Below are 23,028 nucleotides of genomic sequence, written 5' to 3' on the forward strand. Positions count from 1 at the left end.
AGGTTTTAGGTCTTTTTCCTTTCAGGCTAGGAGCTATTCTGCTGCACTGCTCTCACACAAAACCTGGTCACCCGGTCAGGAGCCAATTAAATTGTTGTTGCCAGGCAGCTCCCTTGGTCAAGGACTCCTTTCCGGCACCATCCTGTCTTTCATGGCACACTCTGTTCCAGGACTGCAACATTGTATATACCTCTCATCCTGTTCCAGTGGACATGTCTTTCAAACTGTAGCCATTGTAATTTTAATCCACAGTCCAACAGAAAATAAAAAGATATGTTCTTTACAACAGTCCAACAGAAATAAAAAGATATGTTCCTTACTGTAATCCCCAGGATGTTGACAGTGGGGGAATTCAGCAAAGGTAATGCCATTGAATATCAAGAGGCAATGGTTAGATTCTCTAATGTTGGAGATGGTCATTGCCTGGCACTTGTGTGACACAAATGTTACTTGCCACTTGTAAGCCTGAATATTGTCCTGGTCTTGCTGCATTTTTAACACGGGCAGCTTCAGTACCTGTGGTGTCGTGAATGGTGCTGAACATTGCACAATCATCAGCGAACATCCCCACTTCTGACCTTATGATGGAAGGAAGGTCATCAAACTGGGGATCATCATCAAACTGGGGCATCAATCCTTGTTCAATGAACAGTGCAGGAGGGCATGCCAGGAGCAACGCCAGGCATACGTAAAAATGAGTCGTCAATCTGGTGAAGCTATTATACAGGACTACTTGCACGGCAAACAGCATAAGCAGCAAGTGACAGACAGAGCTAAGCGGTCCCACAACCAACGGGTCAGACCGAAGCTCTGCAGTCCTGCCACAGCCAGTCATGACTGGTGGTGGACAATTAAACAACTCACTGGAAGAGGCGGCTCCACAAATATCCCCATCCTCAATGATGGAGCAGCCTAGCACAGCAGTGCAAAAGATAAGGCTGAAGCATTTTCAACAATCTTCAGCCAGAAGTGCCGAGTGGATGATCCATCTCGGTCTCCTCCTGAGGTCCCAGTATCATAGATGACAGTCTTCAGCGAATTTGATTCACTCCACGTAATAACAAGAAACGGCTGAAGGTACTGGATACGGAAAAAGCTATGGGCCCTGACAATATTCTGGCAATAGTATTGCAGACTTGTGCTCCAGAACTTGCCGCACCCCTAGCCAAGCTGTTCCAGTACAGCTACAACACTGGCATCTACCCGGCTACGTGGAAAATTGCCCAGGTATGTCCTGTACACAAAAAGCAGAACAAATCCAAGCCAGCCAGTTACCACCCCATCAGTCTACGCTCGATCATCAGCAAAGTGATGTCAGGTGTCATCGACAGTGCTATCGAGTGGCACTTGCTTAGAAACAACCTGTTCACTGGCGCTCAGTTTGGGTTCCGCTAGGGCCGCTCAATCCTGACCTCATTACAGCCTTAGTTCGAACATGGACAAAAGAGCTGAACTCCCAAAGTGAGGTGAGACTGACTGCCCTTGACATCAAAGCTGCATTTGACCGACTGTGGCATCAAGGAGCCCTAGCAAAACTGCAGTCAATGGGAATCAAGAGGAAAACTCTCCACTGGCTGGAATCATACCTACCACAAAGGAAGATGGTTGTGGTTGACGGAGGTCAATCAACTCAGTCCCAGGACATCACTGCAGGAGTTCCTGAGGGTAGTGTCCTAGGCCCAACCATCTTCAGCTGCTTCCATCATAAGGTCAGAAGTGGTGATGATTGCACAATGTTCTGCACCATTCGCGATTCCTCAGATGCTGAAGCAGTCCATGCCGCCATGCAGCAAGGCCCAAGTCACATATAGGCCAGACCAGACCAGGTAAGGACAGCAGGTAAAGGACATTAGATGGGTTTTTGCAAAATCGGCAATGGTTTCATGGTCATCATCAGACTTTTAATTCCACATTTTTATTTCTGCCGTGGTGGGATTCGATCCTGGGTCCCCAGAGCATTACCCTGGGTCTCTGGAATACCAGACCTCTGGTCCAGTGACAATACCACTATGCCACCATCTCCCCTCCAAACATATATGATTCTTAGAGGGCTTGAGAAGTTGTTTCCCCTTGTGGGAGAGTCTAGGACCAGAGAGCATAATCTCAGAGTAAGGGGCGAGAAATTTCTTCTCTCAGAGGGTAGTGAATCTGTGGAATTCTTTACTGCAGAGGGCTGTAGAGGCTGGGTCGTTAAGGATATTCAAGGTAGATAGATTTTTAATCAGTAAGGGAATCAAGGGTTATGGGGAAAAGGCAGGAAAGTGGAGTTGAGGATTATCAGGTCAGCCATGATCTGATAATTGAATGGCGGAGCAGACTCGATGGGCCAAATGGCCTATTCTGCTCCTACGACTTATTAGAGGGTAGAGCTTGAGGCCTACATTTACCTGGGAGACAGGCAGAGTGCGAACCTGGTGGAGAAAATACAAACAAGGAGCAGAAGTAGGCCACTTGGCCCTTCAAGTCTGATTCTCCACTCAATAAAATCTTAGTTGATCTGGCTGTAACTTCCCACCTACCTCCAGTAATCTTTCACCCCCCCTGTTAATCAAGAATATATCTAGCTCTGCCTTAAAAATATTCAAAGACCCTGCTTTCGCTGCCATTTGAGGAAGAGAGTTCCAAAGACTCATAACTCTCTGAGAGAAAAAATTTCTCCTCGTCTGTCTTAAATGTGCGACCCCTTATTTTTAAGCAGTCTAGATTCTCCCACAAGGGGAAACATCCTCTCTACCCCTCAGGATCTTATATGTTTCAATCAAGTCACCTCTTATTCTTCTAAATTCCAGCGGATACAAGCTCAGCATGTCCAATCTTTCCCCATTCCAGCTATTAGTTTAGTAAACCTTCTCTGAACTGCTTCTAATGCATTTACATCCCTCCTTAGATAAGGAGACCAGTACTGTACACAATACTCTCCAGATGTGATCTCACCAGTGCCCTGTACAACTGAAGCATAACCTCCTTACTTTTGTATTCAATTCGCCTCGCAATAAATAATAACATTCTATTAGCTTTCCCAATTACTTGCTGTTCCTGCATATTGGCCTTCTGTGATTCACACACTAGGGACACCAGATCCCTTTGAATCTCAGAGCGCTACAATTTCTCACCATTTAGATAACATGCTTCTTTTTAGTTCTTCCTGCCAAAATGAACGATTTCACATTTGCCAACATTATACTCCATTTTCCAGATCTTTGTCTGCTCACTTATCTGTATCCCATTGTAGCCTCATGTCCTCGTCACCACTTACTTTCCAACTATCTTTGCATCATCAGCAAATTTAGCAACCATCCCTTCGATCCCTTCATCCAAATCATGATATAAATTGTAAACAAGTTGAGGGCCCAGCACTGATCCCTGTGGCACACCACTATCCCATCCCATCAACCTATTACATCCCATCAACCTGAAAAAGATCCTTTTATGACTACACTCTTTTCCCTGTTAGCCAGCCAATCTTCTATCCATGCCGATATGTTACCCCCTACACCATGAGCTTTTATTTTCTGCAATAACCTTTGATGTGGCACCTTATCAAAAGCATTCTGGAAATCTAAGTACAGTACATCCACCAGTTCCCCTTTATCTTTCACGAAACCATGCTGACTCTGCCTGATTGCCATGATTTCTTTCTAAGTGCCCTGCCATAACATCTTTAATTATACCTTCCAACATTTTCCCTATGACAGATGTTAAGCTAATTGGTCTGTAGATTCCTGCTTTCTGTCTCCCTCCCCTTTTGAATAAAAAGTTACATTTGCGATTTTCCAATCTAATGGAATCTTCCCTGAATCTAGAGAATTTTGGAAAATTAAAATCAACGCATCAGCTATCACACTAGCCACTTCTTTTAAGGCCCTAGGATGAAGACCATCAGGACCCGGGGATTTGTCACCATACAGCTGCAACAATTTGCTCAGTATCATTTCCCTGGCGATTGTAATTTTCCTGAGTTCCTCCCTCCCTTCCATTTCCTGATTTACATCTATTTCTGGGATGTTACTTGCATCCTCTGTAGTGAAGGCCAATGCAAAATACCTGTTTAATTCATCCGCCATCTCCTTATTTTCCATTATTACTTCCCAAGATTCACTTTCTGTTGGACCAACGCTCACTTTATTAACTCTTTTTCTTATTTAAATATCTATAGAAACTCTTACTGTCTGTCTTTATATTTCTAAATAGCTTTCTCTCATACTCTAATTTTTCCCTCCTTGTTAATATTTTTGTCATTCTTTGCTGTTCTTTATATTCTGTCCAATCTTCTGACATGCTATCTGTCTTTGCGCAATTACATGCTTTGTCTTTAAGTTTGATACCGTCCTTAATTGCTTTAGTTAACTATGGATCGTAGGTCATCCCTTTGGAATTTTTCTTTCTCATTAGAATGTATCTATTCTGTCTATTCTGAAATATCCTTTTAAATGTCTGCCACTGCATCTCTATTGACCTATCCCGTAACCTCATTTCCCAGTTCACTTTAGCTAGCTCTACTTTCATTCCCACATAATTGCCCTTATTTAAGTTTAAAATGCTAGTCTTGGACCCAATCTTCTCTCCCTCAAACTGAGTGTAAATTCAGTCATATTATGATCGCACCGGGGATGGGGACAGTGCACCGGGAACAGCGAGGATATAGAGAGAGAGTGGGGCTTGGGGGCCTACATTTAGCCGGGAGAGAGGTAGAGAGTGAACCTGATTGGAGAACACACCAGGGACAGATGCTTCAGCTCTAAAACACTGGGTTAGAAGCAAAAAAGATCAAGCAGTCACATTACAGGAAAGCCATGAGTTCATTGGTTGGCGAGTTACTGCTTTTAGGGACCATGTGTAAAGTGCTGAAATTAAGTATAACGTAAAAAATTAAACACCCTGTAATTACCTAACTTAAAATATTTAACAGACTTAAAATCACTGATATTGTAAAAAACTTAATATTTTAAGACCTCTAACTGCCTGCAATTATTAGTGACTGTAAGTTTTTATTAGTACTGGTAAATTTAACTGACAAGACTTATTGGGAGGTTTAGTCATTATAAATTAATTAGTTAAACTTATTAACTAATTAACACATAAAGCCAATCAAGGAGTGGAGTTCAGAGAGAGAGAGAGAGAGAGAGAGAGAGAGCCCAAAAAGTAGCAGAGAAAGAGAGCAGGGAGTTTACAGATAAAATCTAAAAGTGACATCACATGAGTCCCGTAAGCTGTTTGGTTGGTAAGCATAGTCCTTTCCAGACTCAGCACAGAGGAGAGGATTGGTGAGTGACAGATGAGTTATTACATTATATCATACTGGAGTAAACACTTTATATAAAGTCTAAGGTATGCCAACGCAACTTGGCCATGTGGAATGTGCATCTTGTAGGATGTGGGAAGTCGCGGAGGATGACTACATCTGCAGCAAGTGTCACCAGCCGCAGAAACTTGAACTCCGGGTTGCAGAACTCAAGTAGTGGCTGGAGTCAGTGTGTGTATCCGCAAGGCAGAGGATTACATGGACAGCAAGTTTAGAAAGGTGATCACACCACAGCGAAGAAGTACACAGGCAGAGAGAGAATGGATGACCGCCAGAGTATCTAAGAGAAACAGGCAGGTAGAGCAAAAATCTCCTGAGGTTATCTCGTTCTTTAACCACTTTTCCATTTTGGATACTGGTGAGCGAGATGGTTCCTCAGAGGGCTGTAGCAACAGCCAACTTTGTGGAACCACGGGTGGCTCAGCTGCACAGGAGGGGAGGAGGAAGAGTGGAAGTGCTATAGTGGTAGGGGATTCGTTAGTTAGGAGAGCAGACAGGCGTTTCTGTGGCCATAGACATGACTCCAGGATGGTATGTTGCCTCCCTGGTGCCAGGGTCAAGGATGTCACAGAGCGGCTGCAGGACATTCTTTTCAGGAGGGTGAACACCCAGGGGTCGTGGTCCACATTGGGAGCAATTAGATAGGTAGAAAGAGGGATGAGGTCCTGAAAGCAGATTTTAGGAAGTTAGGAAGGGAATTTAAAAGCAGGACCTCAAGCAGTAGCCTCAGGATTACTCCCAGTGCCGTGTGCTAGTGAGAATTAAAATAGGAAGGTTGAGCCGTTCAACACATGGCTAGAGAAATGGAGTAGAAGGGCGGGCTTTAGATTTCTGAGGCACTGGGACCATTTCTGGGGCAGGTGGGACCTGTACAAGAAGGACAGGTTACACCTTAACAGGACTGGGACTAGTGTCCTTGCGGGGAGGTTTGTTAGTGCTGTTGGGGAGGGTTTAAACTAGATTGGCAGGGGGATGGGAACCTGAGGAGAAATTCAGAGTAGAAAGGAGAAAAACTGGCAGTGGGAAGTAGCAAAGTATTAACCGATAAGGAGGATATCTCAGAGAGGAGTATCAAGGTAAACAGAACACTTGGAGAGTTTGATAGAATTAGAGTAGGCAACGGAAACGACAATGACAAACTCAGTCCTGTCGACCCTGCCAAGTCCTCCTTACTAACATCCGGGGGCTAGTGCCAAAATTGGGAGAGCCGTCTCACAGACTAGTCAAGCAACAGCCTGAAATAGTCATACTCGCAGAATCATATCTTACAGATAATGTCCCAGACTCCACCATCACCATCCCTGGGTATGTCCTGTCCCACTGTCAGGACAGGCCCAGCAGAGGTGGCAGCACAGTGGTATACGTCAGGAGGCAGTTTCCCTTGGAGTCCTCATTAAGTCTCATGGCATCAGGTCAAACATGGGCAAGGAAACCTCCTGCTGATTACCACGTACCGCCCTCCCTCAGCTGATGAATCAGTGCTTCTCCATGTTGAACACCACCTGGAGGAAGCACTGAGGGTGGCAAGGGTACAGAATGTACTCAGGGTGGGGGACTTCAACCAAGAGTGGCTCGGTAGCACCACTACTGATCGAGCTGACCGAGTCCTAAAGGACATAGCGGCAGGTGGTGAGGGAACCAACAAGAGGGAAAATCATACTTGACCTCATCCTCACCAACCTGCCTGCCACAGATGCATCCGTCCATGACAGTGTCGGTAAGAGTCATCACCGCACAGTCATTGTGGAGACGATGTCCCATCTTCACATTGAGGATACCCTTCATCGTGTTGAGTGGCACTAACACCGTGCTAAATGGGGTGGATTTCGAACAGATCTAGCAATTCAAGACTGGGCATCCATGAGGCACTGTGGGTCATAGCAGCAGCAGAATTGTACTCGAACACAATCTGTAACCTCATGGCCCAGCATATCCCCCACTCTATCAATACCATCAAGCCATGGGATCAACCCTGGTTCAATGAAGAGTGCAGGACAGCATGCCAGGAGCAACTCCAGGCATACCTAAAAATGAGGTGTCAGCCTGGTGAAGCTACACTACAGGACTACTTGCATGTCAAACAGCATAAGCAACAAGTGATAGACAGAGCTAAGTGATTTCACAAGTGATGGATCAGATGAGGATAGCAGTCCCGCCACATCCAGTTGTGAATGGTGGTGGACAATTAAATAACTTACAGGAGGAGGAGGCTCCACAAATATCCCCATCCTCAATGATGGGGGAGTCCAGCACATCAGTGCGAAAGATAAGGCTGAAGCATTTGCAAAAATCTTCAGCCGGAAGTGCCAAGCGGATGATCCATCTTGACCTCCTCCGGAGGTCCCCAGCATCACAGATGCCAGTCTTCAGCGAATTCAATTCATTCCACGTGATATCAAGAAACAGTTGAAGGCTTTGGATACTGCAAAGGCTATGGGCCCTGACAATAGTACTTAAGACTTGTGCTCCAGAACTTGCCGCGCCCCTAGCCAAGCTGTTCCAGTACAGCTACAACACTGGCATCTACCTGGCAATGTGGAAAATTGCCCAGGTATGTCCTGTACGCAAAAAACAGGACAAATCCAACCCGGCCAATTACCGCCCCATCAGTCTACTCTCAATCATCAGTAAAGTGATGGAAGGGGTCATCAACAGTGCTATCGAGCGGCACTTGCTTAGCAATAACCTGTTCACTGATGCCCAGTTTGGGTTCTGCCAGGGCCACTCAGCTTCTGATCTCATTATAGCCTTGGTTCAAACATGGACAAAAGAGCTGAACTCCCGAGGTGAGGTGAGAGTGACTGCCCTTGACATCAAGGCAGCATTTGACCGAGTGTGGCATCAAGGAGCCCTAGCAAAACTAGAGTCATGCAAATCAGGGGGAAAACTCTCCGTTGGTTGAAGTCATACCTAGCACAAAGGAAGATGGTTGTGGTTGTTGGAGATCGGTCATCTCAGCTGCAGGACATCACTGCAGGAATTCCTCAGGGTAGTGTCCTAGGCCCTACTATCTTCAGCTGCTTCATCAATGACCTTCCTTCCATCATAAGGTCAGAAGTGGGGATATTCACTGATGATTGCACAATATTCAGCACCATTCACGATGCCTCAAATACTGAAGCAATCCATGTCCAAATGCAGCAAGACCTGGACAATTTCGAGGCTTGGGCTGACAAGTGGCAAGTAACATTCACGCCACACAAGTGTCAGGTAATCACCATCTCCAAAAAGGGAGAATCTAGCATCGCCCCTTGATGCTCAATTACATTACCACCATTGAATCCCCCACTATCAACATCCTGAGGGTTACCATTGACCAGAAACTGAACTGGACTAGCCATATAAATGCTGTGGCTACAGGAGCAGGTCAGAGGCTAGGAATCCTGCAACGAGTAACCGACCTCCTGACTGACTCCCCAAAGCCTGTCCACCATCTACAAGGCACAAGTCAGAAATATGTTGGAATACTCCCCACTTGCCTGGATGAGTGCAGCTCCAACAACACTCAAGAAGCTTGACACCATCCAGGACAAAGCAGCCTGCAACCACCGATGCACAGTGGCAGCAGTGTGTGTACCATCTACAAGATGCACTGCAGAAACTCACCAAGGCTTCTTAGACAGCACCTTCCAAACCCTTGACCACCACTATCTAAAAGGACAAGGGCAACAGACACATGGGAACACCACCACCTGGAAGTTCTCCTCCAAGTCACTCACCATCCTGACTTGGAACTATATCACCGTTCCTTCACTGTCGCCGGGTCAAAATCCTGCAACTCCCTCTCTAACAGCACTGTGGGTGTACCTACACCACATGGACTGCAGCGGTTCAAGAAAGCAGCTCACCACCACCTTCTCAAGGACAATAGGGATGGACAATAAATGCTGACATAGCCAGCGATGCCCACATCCCGTAAATGAATAATGAAAAAAAATACTAAGTCATTAGATGGGGTCAGAGTAAAGGGGAAAGTTAAAAAGCCTAAGTCAGGGTAAATGTGCGTGTATGTGAATGGACGGAGTATGGTTAATAAGATTGGTGAACTACAGGCACAGGTTGACAAATGGAATTATGATATTATCGCTATAACAGAGACCTGGCTCAAAGAAGGACAGAACTAGGCATTAAATATTCCTGGGTACAAGATATTTAGGAGAGACAGGAAAGGAAGAAAAGGGTGGGAGGGGAGTGACAGTATTGATTAAAGGTGGTATTACAGTACTGGAGAGAGAGGATGTTTCAGAGGGGTCAAAGACTGAGTCTTTATAGTTAGAGGTAAGGAATGAAACAGGTGCAATAACATTGATCGGTATAGTATATAGACCACCAACTAGTGGAGGGGATGTAGAGAAACAAATTTGCAAAGAAATTACAGAGAGATGCAAGAGTTATACAGCGATCATAATGGGGACTTTAATTATCCAAATATAGACTGGGTGTTGTAGTGTGGCCTTATCACCTATTTGTAATCGAGTTGATCTGCAGACAACTTTCTAAGTGGAAACATTAGGTTTATTTACAATACAGACAGCAGCAACTACACGTGTGCTTTCAACTCCATCTCTATCTCTACACTGCCTGTAGAGGTAGCCCACACTGCTAACACATTGGTTTACACGGATCATGTGATCTTACACCACAGGACTATTCTTCAAGGTACAGTCCAACATTTAATAAAACCATAATTACTACAGTGTTCAATATAATTTTCTGCAGCAGTGTTTCCGGTCCAACGAGAGGGCAGGCTCTGATGGACCTGGTTCTGGGGAATGAGTTGGCCCAAGTGGATCAAATATCAGTGGGAGAGCATTTCGGCGACGGTGACCATTGTATCATAAGGTTTAGGTTGGTCATGGAAAAGGACAGGGGACAATCCAGAGCGGGGATAATTAACTGGAGGAAAGCCAACTTCAATGGGGTGAGAATACATCTGAGTTGAGTGAGTTACAATCAAATGTTGGCAGAAAAGACGGTGGCTGAACAATGGGCCACCTTCAAAGAAAAGATACTGCAGGCAATGTCTATTCAAGGTATATTCCCTTGAAGGGGAAAGGTAGGACAAATAAATCCAGAGCACCCCGGATGATGAGAGAGGTAGAGGTGAAGATGTAAAGGAAGAAGTGCGCGTACGACAGATGTCAGGTAGAAAATACAATGGGGAATCAGGCTGAATATCGAAGGACCAGAGGGGAAGTGAAAAAACCATTAAGAAAAGCAAGGAGAGAGCATGAAAAGAGACTGGCAGTGAACATAAAAGGGAAACCCAGGGTCTTTTATGAGCAGTAAATAATAAAAGGGTGGCAAAAGAAAGAATAGGGCTGATTAGGGACAAAAGTGGAACTTGCACAAGGAGGCAGGAGAAATAGCAGAGGTATTAAATGAGTACTTTGCATCTGTCTTTACAAAGGGAGAAGATGCTACCCAGGCAAAGGTGAAAGAGGAGGTAACTGGCACTGTAGAAACACTTACAATTGAGAAGGAGGAGGTGTAAAAAAGGCTATCTTTACTTAAAATAGATAAGCTATCAGGACTGGATGAAATGCATCCGAGGGTACTGAGGGAGGTGAGGGTAGAAACTGCAGTGGCACCAGTGATAATCTTCCAGTCTTCCTTAGACACAGGGGAGGTGCCAGAGGACTGGGGAATTGCAAATGTTACACCCTTCTTCAAAAGAGGGGTGCAAGGATAAAGCCGGCAACTACAGACCAGTCAATTTGACTTCAGTGGTAGGGAATACCTCGTAGAGATTCCAGTCTGTGATTCACTCCTGGGTACCCATTATTCTATGTATAAGCCCCACCAACTCTCTGCATTAGACCCCAGCCTGCAACTCACTCTGTTACTGTCTGCTGGAGATGGAGGTTGTTGCAGAGATCTGTAGTTACCTGGTCACAATACTCAAACACGAGCGTCAGCTTCTTGTCGCTGTGTAGAACATCATGTAGCCTTTGGAGGGAACAGAAAATACAGATCAGATCCCCAATCCCTGGCAGTGGAATTAATGTTTCAGCTTTGAAATAAGAGTTGTGTGGCCTGACTCCTGCTCCCAGCTTTTACAATCAACCCAACTGGGTCAACATGAATGATATGAGTCAGTATGAAAATGGCTCTGCACCACCTCCCATTGAACCCTGCCTCGAGCCCACAGCACCCGCTCCACCCGAACCATTCCCAGCCCTTCTCCCGCTGCCCATGAATCTACAAACCCTACACTGAGCTCCCCAAAACCTGCCCGTGTCCCTGAAATAAAAACAGAAAATGCTGGAAAAACTCAGCAGGTCTAACAGCATCTGTGGAGAAAAAAAAAGAGTTAACGTTTCGAGTACGTATGACTCTTCTACAGAGCTAAAAACGTTAACTGTTGTTTTTTTCTCTCCACAGATGCTGTTAGACCTGCTGAGTTTTTCCAGCATTTCTGATTTTGTTTCAGATTCGCAGCATCCGCGGTATTTTGCTTTTATCACAGTGTCCCTGAACCCTGCCCTGGCCCCAGTGACGCCTGAACCTTGTCAACTACAGGCCCTGGAGCCCCACCCTAATTCCACTGTCCTTTGAACCCTGCCCGCAAAACACCCCCTACCCTCATCTCAGGGGAGGCAGTGGTGTAGTGGTATTGTCACTGGGCTAGTAATCCAGAGACCCAAGGTTGGGGATCCAGGTTCGAATCCCACCACGGCAGATGGTGAAATTTGAATTCAATAAAAATCTGGAATTAAAAGTCTGATGGTGACCATGAAACCATTGTCGATTGTTGTAAAAAACCCATCTGGTTCACTAATGTTCTTTAGGGAAGGGAAATCTGCCGTCCTTACCCGGTCTGGCCTACATGTGACTCCAGACCCACAGCAACGTGTTTGACTCTTAACTGCCCTCTGAACAAGGGCAATTAGGGATGGGCAATAAAAATGCTGCCCTAGCCAGTGACACCCACATCCCATCCCATGAATGAATTTAAAAAAGGGTCAAAATCGTTGTTTCTATTACTGACTGGTGCCCTCGTGCGACAGAGTTCACTACTGCACCAATACACAAAGGAACCTCAGGCACTTCATCCTTTGTACAGCCCCAGGTCACTGAAGCACACAGATTGCAACAGAAAATTGATCAGTGAACGTCTGTCTCAGACACCACTCTTACCGCACAATGTTCTTATGTTTCAGCTCTTTCAGAAGGCAGATTTCTCGCAGAGCTGAGCTGGGGACACCCTGAGAGAAACAGAACAAAAATAGCATTAAACAAGCAGCTACAGGCTGTTAACACCAGAGTCAGTCACACACCAACATCAGAAAATACAATCACGAGGCAACGCCAGAGGCTACAGTCTCACACTAACACAAGATACAGTCACACACAGCCAGAGCAGAGAATAGTCACACACGGCAACAGCAGAGGATGGTCACAGACGGCAACAGCAGAGGGTACAGTTGCATACGGAGACAGCAAAGGGTGCAGTCCCACATGGCAATGTCAGGGGGTAAGGTTGCACACAGCCACGCCAGAGGGTACAGATCCATATGGCCACATTAGAGGATACAGACACACACAACAACGGCAGAGGTTATAGTTCCACATGGCAACAGCAGTGTACAATCACACACGGCAACAGCAGAGTGTACAATCACACACGGCAACAGAAGATACCGTCACACATGGCATTGCCATAGGCTACACTCACACACAGCAACAGCAGAGGATACAGTCACACAGCCAAACCACAGGGTACAATCACACACAAAACATCAGAGGGAACAATTGCACACAACAGTTGAGCAGAGTCGCACACATCAACAGCTGAGCGTACAGTCACACACATCATCAGCTGAGCGTACAGTCACACACATCAACAGCTGAGCGTACAGTCACACACATCAACAGCTGAGCGTACAGTCACACACATCAACAGCTGAGCGTACAGTCACACACATCAACAGCTGAGCGTACAGTCACACACATCAACAGCTGAGCGTACAGTCACACACATCAACAGCTGAGCGTACAGTCACACACATCAACAGCTGAGCGTACAGTCACACACATCAACAGCTGAGCGTACAGTCACACACATCAACAGCTGAGCGTACAGTCACACACATCAGCAACTGAGCGTACAGTCACACACGGTAACACCATAGGGTACAGCCGCACACAACAGCAGAGCGTACAGCCGCACACGGTACCACCAGAGGGTACAGTCACACACTGCAAGAGCAGAGGGCACAGTCACAGACAGTAACACCAGAGTACAATTGAATACCATAACACCAGAGTACAATCACACATGCCAAACCAGAGGGTGCACTCGCACATAGCAACACGAATGTACAGTCACACACGGCAACAGCAGTGGGTACAGTCGCACGCTGCAACATCAGAGGATACAGCCGCACGCTGCAACATCAGAGGGTACAGCCACACGCTGCAACATCAGAGGGTACAGTCGCACGCTGCAACATCAGAGGGTACAGTCGCACGCTGCAACATCAGAGGGTACAGTCGCACGCTGCAACATCAGAGGGTACAGTCGCACGCTGCAACATCAGAGGGTACAGCCGCACACTGCAACATCAGAGGGTACAGCCGCACGCTGCAACATCAGAGGGTACAGTCGCACGCTGCAACATCAGAGGGTACAGTCGCACACTGCAACATCAGAGGGTACAGTCGCACGCTGCAACAACAACAGAGGGTACAGTCGCACACTGCCACATCAGAGGGTACAGTCGCACGCTGCAACATCAGAGGGTACAGCCGCACACTGCAACATCAGAGGGTACAGCCGCACGCTGCAACATCAGAGGGTACAGTCGCACGCTGCAACATCAGAGGGTACAATCGCACGCTGCAACATCAGAGGGTACAGTCGCACGCTGCAACAACAAGAGGGTACAGTCGCACACTGCAACATCAGAGGGTACAGTCGCACGCTGCAACATCACAGGGTAGTCACACGCTGCAACATCAGAGGGTACAGTCACACACTGCAACATCAGAGGGTACAGTCGCACACTGCAACATCAGAGGGTACAGTCGCACACTGCAACATCAGAGGGTACAGTCGCACACTGCAACATCAGAGGGTACAGTCGCACACTGCAACATCAGAGGGTACAGTCGCACACTGCAACATCAGAGGGTACAGTCGCACGCTGCAACATCAGAGGGTACAGTCGCACGCTGCAACATCACGGGGTAGTCACACGCTGCAACATCACGGGGTAGTCACACGCTGCAACATCAGAGGGTACAGTCGCACACTGCAACATCAGAGGGTACAGTCGCACACTGCAACATCAAGAGGGTACAGTCGCACACTGCAACATCAAGAGGGTACAGTCGCACACTGCAACATCAAAGGGTACAGCCGCACGCTGCAACATCAGAGGGTACAGCCGCACGCTGCAACATCAGAGGGTACAGTCGCACGCTGCAACATCAGAGGGTACAGTCGCACGCTGCAATATCAGAGGGTACAGTCGCACGCTGCAACAACAGAGGGTACAGTCGCACACTGCCACACCAGAGGGTACAGTCGCACGCTGCAACATCACAGGGTAGTCACACGCTGCAACATCAGAGGGTACAGCCGCACGCTGCAACATCAGAGGGTACAGTCGCACGCTGCAACATCAGAGGGTACAGTCGCACACTGCAACATCAGAGGGTACAGTCGCACACTGCAACATCAGAGGGTACAGTCGCACACTGCAACATCAGAGGGTACAGTCGCACGCTGCAACATCAGAGGGTACAGTCGCACGCTGCAACATCACGGGGTAGTCACACGCTGCAACATCACGGGGTAGTCACACGCTGCAACATCAGAGGGTACAGTCGCACACTGCAACATCAGAGGGTACAGTCGCACACTGCAACATCAAGAGGGTACAGTCGCACACTGCAACATCAAGAGGGTACAGTCGCACACTGCAACATCAAAGGGTACAGCCGCACGCTGCAACATCAGAGGGTACAGCCGCACGCTGCAACATCAGAGGGTACAGTCGCACGCTGCAACATCAGAGGGTACAGTCGCACGCTGCAATATCAGAGGGTACAGCCGCACGCTGCAACAACAGAGGGTACAGTCGCACACTGCCACACCAGAGGGTACAGTCGCACGCTGCAACATCACAGGGTAGTCACACGCTGCAACATCAGAGGGTACAGCCGCACGCTGCAACATCAGAGGGTACAGTCGCACGCTGCAACATCAGAGGGTACAGTCGCACGCTGCAACAACAGAGGGTACAGTCGCACACTGCCACATCAGAGGGTACAGTCGCACGCTGCAACATCACAGGGTAGTCACACGCTGCAACATCAGAGGGTACAGTCACACACTGCAACATCAGAGGGTACAGTCGCACACTGCAACATCAGAGGGTACAGTCGCACACTGCAACATCAGAGGGTACAGTCGCACACTGCAACATCAGAGGGTACAGTCGCACACTGCAACATCAGAGGGTACAGTCGCACACTGCAACATCAGAGGGTACAGTCGCACACTGCAACATCAGAGGGTACAGTCGCACACTGCAACATCAGAGGGTACAGTCGCACACTGCAACATCAGAGGGTACAGTCGCACGCTGCAACATCAGAGGGTACAGTCGCACGCTGCAACATCACGGGGTAGTCACACGCTGCAACATCAGAGGGTACAGTCGCACACTGCAACATCAGAGGGTACAGTCGCACACTGCAACATCAAGAGGGTACAGTCGCACACTGCAACATCAAGAGGGTACAGTCGCACACTGCAACATCAAGAGGGTACAGTCGCACACTGCAACATCAAGATGGTACAGTCGCACACTGCAACATCAGAGGGTACAGTCGCACACTGCAACATCAGAGGGTACAGTCGCACGCTGCAACATCAGAGGGTACAGTCGCACACTGCAACATCAGAGGGTAGTCGCACGCTGCAACATCAGAGGGTACAGTCACACACTGCAACATCAGAGGGTACAGTCGCACGCTGCAACATCAGAGGGTACAGTCGCACACTGCAACATCAGAGGGTAGTCGCACGCTGCAACATCAGAGGGTACAGTCACACACTGCAGCATCAGAGGGTACAGTCACACACTGCAACATCAGAGGGTACAGTCGCACACTGCAACATCAGAGGGTACAGCCACATGCTGCCATATCAGAGGGTAAACACACATGGTGACACCAGAGGGTAGATTCGCAGTGTAACCCAAGAGGATACAAGGGCTGCTGTGTGTGTTAGTCCAGCAATGCATGAGTATTTACCTCATCATCATCATCCAGACGAACTCTCTTCAATGCTACAATTTCATGGGTTTCCCTGTTCTTGGCCTTAAACACCGTCCCATAGGTCCCTATGAGGAAAGGACACAGAGCTGTTTCCAATTCCCATCTCATGGAAATAACTTCAGTTTCAAATACCCCTTGATGTTCCACACATTGCAAGAGCAGGTGAGAGAGACACCCACATGCAGAGAGGGAGAGACACCAACTGGGGAGTGGGGTGGGGGGTGCAGAGAGAGAGCCTAAAGAGACGCCAGAGAGTGTGAGCAAGAGAGAGGGAAAGAGACACCAACAAAGAGAGAGAGAAAGAGACATCAACAGAGAGAAAGAGAGACAGCAACACAGAGAGAGACAGACAGCAACACAGAGAGGAAGAGACCAACAGGAGGAGAGAGGGAGGGACACTAACAGACAGTGAAAAAAAAACACCAATGGAGAGAGAGGGAGAGGCAGCAACAGAGAAAGAGAGAGAGACGCCAACAGAGAGAGAGGGAGAAACACCAATCGAGAGAGACTTAATCAAGAGACAGAGAGGGAGAGACATCAACCAAGAGAGGGAGGGACACCAGCAGAGGGAGAGAGAAAGAGAGAGTGGGGGGAGAAGAAACACCTGAGAGACAGAGGGGGAGATACCAACAGAGAGAGATGGAGAGACACCAGTGAAAATACACGAGGGAGAGAGAGAGACACCAACTGGGAGAGAGGGAAAGACACCAACAGAGAGAGAGGGACAGACAGCAATAGAGAGACAGATGCCAACACAGAGAGAGAGAGAGACATCAAGAAAGACAGAGGTAGAGACACCAAAGTGTGTGTGTGTGTGAGAGAGAGAGAGAGAGAGAGGGAAGAAAACACCAACAGAGAGAAAGAGACATCAACAGAAATAGAGAGAGAGACAGGGGTGGGAGACTCTCCTTTGAGACACAGAGAGGGAGAGACACCAGAGTGAGAGAGAGAGCGAGAGAAACACCAACCAACAGAGAGGGAGAGATACCAACAGAGAAGGAGAGAGAGAGAGACACCAACAGAGAGAGGGGGAGAGGCACCAGGAGAGAGAGAGAGACACCATGCAAGGGAGAGACAGAGACACCAAGAGAGGAAGAGATACCAAGTGAGTGAGAGGTCGAGACACCAGAGTGTGAGAGGAGGAGAGAGAAATACACCAAAGAGAGAGGGAGAGACAGGCACCAACAGCACCACAGATGCTCCCAGACCTGAGTATTTCTGCATTTTGTTTTTATTTCAGATTTCCAGGGTCCGCAGTATTTTGCTTTTGTATTAATAGATTTTATGTTGAATTAGAGTATTAAAGTTACAGAACCGAGGCATATTGATCAGCCATGATCTAACTGAAAGGCAGAGCAGGCTTGAGAGGCTGAATGGCCTCCTGTTCCTTTTGTCCCCAAGGAGTTTCACATTCTGGAACATGCGTCTTGCAGTGACAGTCAAAACAAAAGCTCAGTGGGTCAGTAACAAGGTGTGACAAGCAGCCCCTTAACCATTCAGGGCAGAAAGTAAATGTAGTCTGACCAGGTCGACTCAGCTTCATAAACTACCACTTGAAGAACACTGCCAGCCCCCATTACCAGCTTTGTGTGGCTGTCCAATTCCACTGTGACTGCAGGTTCCACTCTGAAAAGCCTGGGACTCACTCCGGCATATTTCCCTCGGAGTCCAGCAAATGTCTCCATGTTAAAACTTCACAACCCACTGTTCAAATCCTCCCTGGCTTCATCCCTCCCTATCCCTGTAACCTCTTCAATCCCCCATACCATAAGACCATAAGACATAGGAGCAGAAATTAGGCCATTCGGCCCATCGAGTCTGCTCCGCCATTCAATCATGGCTGATAAGTTTCTCAACCCCATTCTCCCGCCTTCTCCCCGTAACCTTTGATCCCCTTACCAATCAAGAACCTATCTATCTCGGTCTTAAATACACTCAATGACCTGGCCTCCACAGCCTTCTGTGGCAATGAATTCCATAGATTCACCACTCTCTGGCTAAAGAAGTTTCTCCTCATTTCTGTTCTAAAAGGTCTTCCCTTTACTCTGAGGCTGTGCCCTCAGGTCCTAGTCTCTCCTACTAATGGAAACATCTTCCCCACGTCCACTCTATCCAGGCCTTTCGGTATTCTGTAAGTTTCAATCAGATCCCCCCTCATCCTTCTAAGCTCCATCGAGTATAGACCCAGAGTCCTCAAACGTTCCTCATATGTTAAGCCTTTCATTCCTGGGATCAATCTCGTGAACCTCCTCTGGACCCTCTCCAGGGCCAGCACATCCTTCCTGAGATACGGGGCCCAAAATTGCTCACAATATTCTAAATGTAGTCTGACCAGAGCCTTATAAAGCCTCAGCAGCACATCCCTGCTTTTATATTCTAGTCCTCTCGAAATAAATGCCAACATTGCATTTGCCTTCCTAACTACCGCGTCAACCTGCAAGTTAACCTTAAGAGAATCCTGGACTAGGACTCCCAAATCCCTTTGCACTCCAGATTTCTGAATTCTCTCCCCATTTTGAAAATAGTCTATGCCTCTATTCTTCCTACCAAAGTGCATGTCCTCACACTTCCCCACGTTGTATTCCATCTGCCACTTCTTTGCCCATTCTCCTAACCTGTCCAAATCCTTCTGCAGCCTCCCCGCCTCCTCAATACTACCTGTCCCTCCACCTATCTTTGTATCATCTGCAAACTTAGCCAGGATGCCCTCAGTTCCTTCATCTCGATCATTAATATAAAGTGAAAAGTTGTGGTCCCAACACTGACCCCTGCGGAACTCCACTAGTCACCGGCCACCATCCTGAGAAGGACCCCCTTATCCCCACTCTCTGCCTCCTGCCAGACAGCCAATCTTCTATCCATGCTAGTTCCTTGCCTCTAACACCATGGGCTCTTATCTTACTGAGCAGCCTCCTGTGCAGCACCTTGTCAAAGGCCTTCTGGAAGTCCAAGTAGATAACATCCATTGGCTCTCCTTTGTCTAACCTGCTCGTTACCTCCTCAAAGAATTCTAACAGATTTGTCAGGCATGACTTCCCTTTGATGAAACCATGCTGACTTTGCCCTATTTTACCATGCACTTCCAAGTATTCTGAAATCTCATCCTTAATAATGGCCTCTAAAATCTTACCAACGACTGTGGTCAGGCTAACCGGCCTGTAATTTCCCATCTTTTGCCTCACTCCCTTCTTAAACAGGAGGGTTACATTAGCGATTTTCCAGCCCTCTGGGACCCTCCCTGACTCCAGTGATTCCTGAAAGATCACCACTAACGCCTCCACTATCTCTTCAGCTATCTCCTTCAGAACTCTGGGGTGTAATCCATCTGGTCCAGGTGATTTATCCACCTTCAGACCTTTCAGTTTTCCTACACCTTCTCCTTGATAATGGCCACCATACTCACCTCTGCCCCCCAACTCTCTTGAACTTTGGGGATGTCACTCGTGTCTTCCACTGTGAAGACTGACGCAAAGTACCTATTCAGTTCCTCCGCCATTTCTTTGTTCCCCACTACTACCTCTCCAGCGTCATTTTCCAGCGGCCCAATGTCCACTTTTGCCTCTCTCTTACCCTTTATATATCTAAAAAAAACTCTTGCAATCTTCTTTTATATTACTGGCTAGTTTACCCTCATATTTAATCTTCTCCCTCCTTATTTCTTTTTTAGTTGTCCTCTGTTGGTCTTTGTAGGCTTCCCAATCCCCTGGTTTCCCACTGCTCTTCGCCACATTGTATGCTTTCTCTTTAGCTTTTATGCTGTCCCCTCTGAGAACTCTGTGCTCCTCCAATTTTGGCCACTTGTGCATCATCAATTTTAATCGCTCCACCATTGCTGGTCACCAAGCTCTGTAATTCCCTCCCTACAAGTCTCTGCCTCTCTCTTAGCTTTTTAAGGCCCACCTTAAAACCTACCCCATTGACCAAGCTTTTGGTCACCTGCGCTGATATCTCCTTATGCATTGGCACGCTATCAGGTCATCTTTCAGAACCGCTCCGTGGGTAGCTATTCTGCATTAAAAGTGCGATATAATGTGAATTGTCATATCACAAAGGCGTTAGATATGTGGCAAATACAGGGGTTATTCTTCAGTCAGAAGGTCGTGGGTTATTTCCCACCCCAGAGATTTAGACACAACGTAGTACTGAAGGAGTGCCACATTGTCGGAGGGTCGGTACTGAGGGAGTGCTGCACTGTCGGACGATCAGTACTGAGGGAGTGCTGCACTGTCGGAGGGTCAGTACTGAGGGAGTGCTGCACTGTCGGAGGGTCAGTACTGAGGGAGTGCTGCACTGTCGGAGGGTCAGTACTGAGGGAGTGCTGCACTGTTGGAGGGTCAGTACTGAGGGAGTGCTGCACTGTCGGAGGGTCAGCGCGGAGGGAGTGCCGCACTGTCGGAGGGTCAGTACTGAGGGAGTACTGCACTGTCGGAGGGTCAGCGCTGAGGGAGTGCAGCACTGTTGGAGGGTCAGTACTGAGGGAGTGCCGCACTGTCAGAGGGTCAGTACTGAGGGAGTGCTGCACTGTCGGAGGGTCAGTGCTGAGGGAGTGCTGCACTGTCAGAGGGTCAGTACTGAGGGAGTGCTGCACAGTCGGAGGGTCAGTACTGAGGGAGTGCTGCACTGTCGGAGGGTCAGTACTGAGGGAGTGCCGCACTGTCGGAGGGTCAGTACTGAGGGAGTGCTGCACTGTCAGAGGGTCAGTACTGAGGGAGTGCCGCACTGTCGGAGGGTCAGTACTGAGGGAGTGCTGCACTGTCGGAGGGTCAGTACTGAGGGAGTGCTGCACTGTCAGAGGGTCAGTACTGAGGGAGTGCTGCACTGTCGGAGGGTCAGCGCGGAGGGAGTGCCGCACTGTCGGAGGGTCAGTACTGAGGGAGTGCTGCACTGTCGGAGGGTCAGCGCGGAGGGAGTGCCGCACTGTCGGAGGGTCAGTACTGAGGGAGTGCTGCACTGTCGGAGGGTCAGTACTGAGGGAGTGCTGCACTGTCAGAGGGTCAGTACTGAGGGAGTGCTGCACTGTCAGAGGGTCAGTACTGAGGGAGTGCTGCACTGTCAGAGGGTCAGTGCTGAGGGAGTGCTGCACTGTCGGAGGGTCAGTACTGAGGGAGTGCCGCACTGTCAGAGGGTCGGTGCTGACGTTCACAGAGCTCGGGCTGTGGGTCGAGCCGGACTCTCCCCGGTGATCAGGCTCCGCTCAGCGGCCCGGGGCCCTCACCCGGGGCCGGGGATTTAATCCCAGCGGCAGGGCCGCTCCAGCAGGAGCCGGACACTCGGACCCTAACCCCGGGCCTGCCCGAGCCCGGCGGCGGCCAGCGACACTCGGACATGCCGCTCGGAACCACCAGGCCCCGGGACTCGGCCCCGCTCTCGCCCCCTTTACCTTCCCCGATTTTCTCCAGTTTCTCATATTTCTGCATCGCGGCGGCCGGACACTGAGCGGCGGGAAACTGGCTCACAGCGCCACCGTCAGGCCGGGAGGACACACTGCCCCTGCCGTTGACAGCGCCACCGTCAGGCCGGGAGGAGATACTGCACCTCAGGCCGGGAGGAGACACTGCACCTCCCGCTGACAGCGCCACCCTCAGGCCTGGAGGACACACTGCCGCTGACAGCGCCACCGTCAGGCCAGGAGGAAACACTGCATCTCAGGCCGGGAGGAGACACTGCACGCCCCGCTCACAGTGCCACCCTCAGGCCTGGAGGAGACACTGCAGCTCAGGCCGGGAGTAGGTGCTGCCCTTCCCGCTCACAGCGCCACCCTCAGGCCTGGAGGAGACACTGCACCTCCCGCTCACAGCGCCACCCTCAGGCCCGGAGGAGACGCTGCCCCTCCCGCTGGCAGCGCCACCCTCAGGCCTGGAGGAGACACTATCACTGTTTCCCAAGGGCAACTTTCCAGGATGGCTTTAATTGACCCTTTCTCATCACAAAACATCAAATCCAAAATAACCTGATCCTTAGTTGGTTCCTCAGCGTAATTCTCCACAAACCCATCTCACAGACACTCCAGGAATTCATCCTCCTGAGGAATTACAAATTTACTCGGCATCAATTGCTTTTTGTGCGGAAGAGTTCTAAACTTTTACCGCCTTTTTTTTGTGTTGAAGTTTTTCCTACTTTCTCTCCACAAAGGCCTGACTCTAATTATCGACGTATGTCCCCTTATCCTCGAGTCCCCCGACCACTGCAAATACTTTCCTTCTCACTGAGCCACGAGGCCTTGTGGAGCCGGGAGCTGTAAATCTGCCTCTCAGTCAGGGCTCCAGCTGCTGTGACTTGATGGCCGCGAAAGTTGTGTTGTAAAGTAACCGAACCGATTGTGTATTAACCTGCAAATCCTTCCTACACCTGCCAATGGCAGCCATAGGATGGAGAGAACGTGGAGCCTGTACCCTCGTTATCCATCGCTCCGGACCACAACACGTGTGTAAATG

General features: G+C 48.7%; 1 protein-coding gene across 2 annotated transcripts in view; it reads right to left on the reverse strand.

Annotated features, from left to right (window-relative positions):
- Window positions 1–22,062, reverse strand: part of cdk5 (cyclin dependent kinase 5) — a 47,489-nt gene extending 25,427 nt beyond the window's left edge. The window contains exons 1-4 of one of the 2 annotated variants that reach the window (XM_078541196.1): window positions 21,975–22,062; window positions 16,571–16,659; window positions 12,443–12,510; window positions 11,191–11,251 (exon numbers count right to left, since the gene is read on the reverse strand). In XM_078541196.1, coding sequence (XP_078397322.1) covers window positions 11,191–11,251; window positions 12,443–12,510; window positions 16,571–16,659; window positions 21,975–22,011 — 255 coding nt within the window. In that variant the 5' untranslated portion in view covers window positions 22,012–22,062. The remainder of the gene's footprint in view (window positions 1–11,190; window positions 11,252–12,442; window positions 12,511–16,570; window positions 16,660–21,974) is intronic. The other variant, XM_078541197.1, reaches the window with a different exon arrangement.
- Between the last annotated feature and the right edge of the window lie 966 nt (window positions 22,063–23,028).

Source organism: Cetorhinus maximus, chromosome 4, assembly GCF_964194155.1.
Source record: "Cetorhinus maximus chromosome 4, sCetMax3.hap1.1, whole genome shotgun sequence".
Classification (NCBI taxonomy): domain Eukaryota; kingdom Metazoa; phylum Chordata; class Chondrichthyes; order Lamniformes; family Cetorhinidae; genus Cetorhinus; species Cetorhinus maximus.